Below are 3,931 nucleotides of genomic sequence, written 5' to 3' on the forward strand. Positions count from 1 at the left end.
GTATAAGAGACAGGTGCTCCCCAGCCACACGCTGCCGGTGCCGGAGCCGCCCCAGCACCGGGCTGACGGAGCTGAGAAACCACCGTCCTGCCCTGAAGAGGAGCCCCTGCCCGTCACCGCTGCGGGGCTGCCCGGGACGGAGCTCGGCCCCGCTCCAAGCGTGACCCTGCTGGGGTCTCTCCGCAGCGTCAGGAAAGCGCACACAGGTCCCAGACCCTCTACTGTCACTTTTGTCTCCACTTGGCTGAGCCCTGCAAACGAACGCGCTGGGAAAGGCGCTTTCCACCCACCAGCGCGGGCAGAAAAGTCACACCAGAAACGAGCTAGAAAGGTTTGCTTTAAAAAACAGGCAGAAGTGACACAGCCTCGTTAGCTCTGCCAGGGAGAACGCCGCGGTGCAAACGGCATTTGGACGTGCTGCCGGTACGGTACGGTACCGGTAGGGGAGCGAGAAGGGAGGTGTGAACACCGTGGGGCTGCTTGCGGCACCGCTGCGGCGGGAGGGCCCTGCCTGGCAAGCGGGGGCATGGCGAGCCCTGGCCCTCACCCAGGAGCAGGCACAACGGGCAGCGCTGCCTGCGGAGGGGCTCCAGCTAGGCAGGCAGCTCCCCACAGCGCTGCCGAGGAAAGGAAAGCTGTTTCCTCCAGGGATTCTGCCACACAACCTCCCAGGATGCTTGTGCTCGGGCACGGAGGCTCCTGGTAGGGCTGAGCGGGCACAGCACGTGTTGGAGAGGGGTCAGCTTGAAGCAGGAGCGCAGCCCAGGACGCGCAGCAGGAAAGAGGGGGTGTCCCAGTCCAAAGCCCCTCGGCCCCACGCAGTGGCATCAGTGTTCATCCCACCGCTGGCTCAGAGTGTCCTTCTCCATGCAGGCCAGGTAGCGATCGTAATTCTTCTCACACCTCCTCACGCAGCGCAGGAAATAGTCCTCATCAGCAATGGCCTCCAGCAGGTCGGTCTGCACCAGGCAAACGTCATACAGCTCCGAGGTGGGAACGCGCCTGGGGCTGCTGCTGCCCGGCTCCGAAAACACCTGCGGGGAGAAAGCAGCGCACAGAAGCACTCGCCACCCCCTGCGGGCAGCAGCAGGGCCAGGGCTGTGCCCAGCACGAACGCAGAGCCTGGCAGCAGTGCCCTGCCCTCCTCCTCCTCGGTCAGGTACCCGCACACGGCTGTGGGTTGGAGGTAGAGGGCAGGGGCTGCCATCTCCGGTCCGGTGGTAGAAGGTGAAGTTTTCTTCCCTTCCTGCTCAGAAAGAGACTTCGGCTCTGAATCAGCTTGTGACAGATGTGGCTGTGGCTCCCCTAAGGAACAGGCCACACCACGCAGCTGGAAGAAGATGGCAGCTGGCCCCAGGGAAACCTCTGCCAACAGCCTGTCACACGGCCGGGAACAGGGTCTGCACCTTCTGATCTTTACCACAGCTCTGCCTAAAGCCACCTGGCAATCTGTTTCCCTCTCAGCGCTGCTCTGTCACCATCACTGACACAGGGACAGCTCTGAAGAGCTGGTGACTCAAGAGGAGGGGAAGCTGGTATCCAACCGCCTGATCCTGGCTGCAGGATAGCAATGTCCTGCCAGCGGGGCTGAGCCATGCTGGCCAGATGCTCAGCTGCTGCCCAGACCCCAGCGAGGTCTGCTGCCACCATCACTTGATCCCACCTCTCTGATCCGGGGTGGGGGGAGCCCTGGGGTGCCCCGAGACAAGGCAAGCGGCCTGACTGAGCAGCTGTGCTTTCTACAGATGGTGAAAGGAGGAATTCCTTGATCAGGGAAACAGTCTGAGGCTGAAATGCAGCAAGTGGAGCTGCGTGAGCCGTGCTCCAGCTGCTGCAGACACGCAGGCAGCAGCTTGCTGCACGCAGGGGCCGCAGGCTCTCAGCAGAGCTGTCCTAGGTAATTCCCCTCAGTCAGGCACGGTACAAAGCAAAGCCTGTTCCTGACAGGTCTGCTCCAGGCAGTGACAATTCCTGCTATCAGCTACGAACCCACAAGCTGAGAGAGCTTGTGTGGAAGTGAATATCTGACGAGTAACCCATTCCTCACCACTCCTTGGCTGCCTGGCAAACACTGCTGACCATTCACCAGCTGCCACAGGTTTCCCTGCTCCGTGCTATCTCCTCCTGGATGGAAACGGGCAGGGTTCAGGCTTGCCCATGGATCTGCAGCTCTTGTTGGAGCACTGACAGTTGTCCAACTGCCAGCTGCATTTCTGTCCGCCTAAACATTCCCTTTTCCAGGCGTGCTCCACCATAAACGCTGCCTTTTCAGTTCGGTGCCACAGACGAGCCACAGCTGTGTGCTGAGGCTGGCAGGCTCGTGCTCATACAAAAGGGACAAAAACCTGCCTGACCTCACCAGGGACACCCCCCAGCACAGGCAGCTGGCCAGAGGGGCCTCCAGTCACCCACCTGGGGATGAACAATGGTGTCCGCGTCGTCCAGCCGGATGTTGTCATCAATGAAGATGTGGTGAACGCCAGGATCGTGGGGGTCAATCCACAGGGGCTTCCCACCCCGGGAAGAGAAATTATTTCTGGCCCACCTGAAACAGCAAACAGGACAAGGAGCAGTCAGGGGAGGGAGAGGGGAAGGCAGGCCAGGCTCAGGGCCACCTCTGAGCCAGGGCAGCAGGACGGAGACTGTCCTGTCCCTCTGCCCGCTGCTGCCTCCCGGGCAAATCAGGGGGTGTTTGGGGTGTCCTGGGCACCCCAAATCAAGGTGTGTTTGGAGAAAAGCAGGAGGTACACCTGAGGATGGGGACCTGAGGGAAGATGCGAGAGCCCCATCAGGCTGCCCACAGGCAAAAGAGGGAGCACCCCAACAACATAAAAATGGCCAAACTAGGAGCTATCCCAGCCCAGGAGAAGCTCAAAGAATCACAGGAGAGAAGCAAATGCCCAATTCATTTCCTCAGTGCTCTGTTCCTCACCACTCAAAGTGATCTTGGAAGCCTCCAATTCCTTCAAAGGAGCTGAAGTAGTCATAAAGCTTTCTTCCATCTTCCCGGGTGGCCAGGCGCTCTGCTCCCCTTGTCAGCACCACCTCTCGCTTGCCACAGCGTATCTGGCCGGGGGTGAGGTCCACAGGGAGCTGCAGAAAAAAGGTTTCCAAAGCAAACAGGTTGTTTCATGCATTGGCAGAGACACCAAGCAGCAGGGTGGAGACTCCCCACCGCCACAGGGTGGAAGGATGGTGCTGGGGAGAAGACGAGGCATGGAACACCCCCACCTCAACCAAAAACGATTCCCTGCCCAGGGATGGAAAGGAACAACCTCCCAGCCGCACGCTGCCCCCGTTTCAATCTCTGCTCCACATCAACTCCCCGAGGAACAGTTAAAGCCGGTTGCAGCGTTCCTGCCTGTGCCAGGGAGCCCCGCTCTGCCACAGCGGCCCCTTGCCGGGAGAAGGGGTGCCCTGTCCAACCTGGGCTGCCCCGAGAGACCCTTCCCACGCAGGATCCGTGCACACAAGTGCTCCCCCTCCCCAGCGAACAGCTTCACCCCGAGAAGCCGACTGCGTTTTCTCTCCGCAGAAGCCAGTGCTGTTAAAAGCAGCCTGGCACGGGGAGGTCCACACAGGCCATCTGCCTTCCTCCTCATCGTCCTCCTCCTCCTCCTCGGGGTGCCACTCACCGCCACATCCCGCAGGGTGGGGAACTGGGGGTGCTGCCCAGCCAGGGCGCAGCTCACAGCCCGCAGGGCGCGGGGCAGGTCGGTGCCGAAGGTCCTGAAGATGACAGCGAACGCTCTCCCGTCCCGGTGCAGGGTGTCGAGGAGGCGGAAGAAGGCGGGTAGGATCAGGTGGTAGCGCTTGCTGGGTTCCTCCTGGACCGAGAAGACGTCGTGCGGCCGCCCCGGCCACTCCAGCAGCTGCAGGTGGCGGGCGTGGAGGCTACCGAAGCGCCGGCCCGGGCCCGCCTCGGTGAAGG

At 61.5% G+C, this 3,931-nt stretch overlaps 1 protein-coding gene across 1 annotated transcript in view; it reads right to left on the reverse strand.

The window, feature by feature from the left end:
- Positions 1–3,931, reverse strand: part of KLHDC8B (kelch domain containing 8B) — a 7,968-nt gene that overhangs the window by 3,646 nt on the left and 391 nt on the right. Inside the window, exons 2-5 of the mRNA XM_026857536.1 lie at positions 3,636–3,920; positions 2,933–3,093; positions 2,413–2,545; positions 844–1,034 (exon numbers count right to left, since the gene is read on the reverse strand). Of these exons, the coding sequence (XP_026713337.1) occupies positions 844–1,034; positions 2,413–2,545; positions 2,933–3,093; positions 3,636–3,920 (770 nt within the window). The remainder of the gene's footprint in view (positions 1–843; positions 1,035–2,412; positions 2,546–2,932; positions 3,094–3,635; positions 3,921–3,931) is intronic.

The sequence above is a fragment of the Athene cunicularia genome (assembly GCF_003259725.1).
Source record: "Athene cunicularia isolate RWA chromosome 12 unlocalized genomic scaffold, athCun1 chr12_part1, whole genome shotgun sequence".
In the NCBI taxonomy this organism is placed as follows: domain Eukaryota; kingdom Metazoa; phylum Chordata; class Aves; order Strigiformes; family Strigidae; genus Athene; species Athene cunicularia.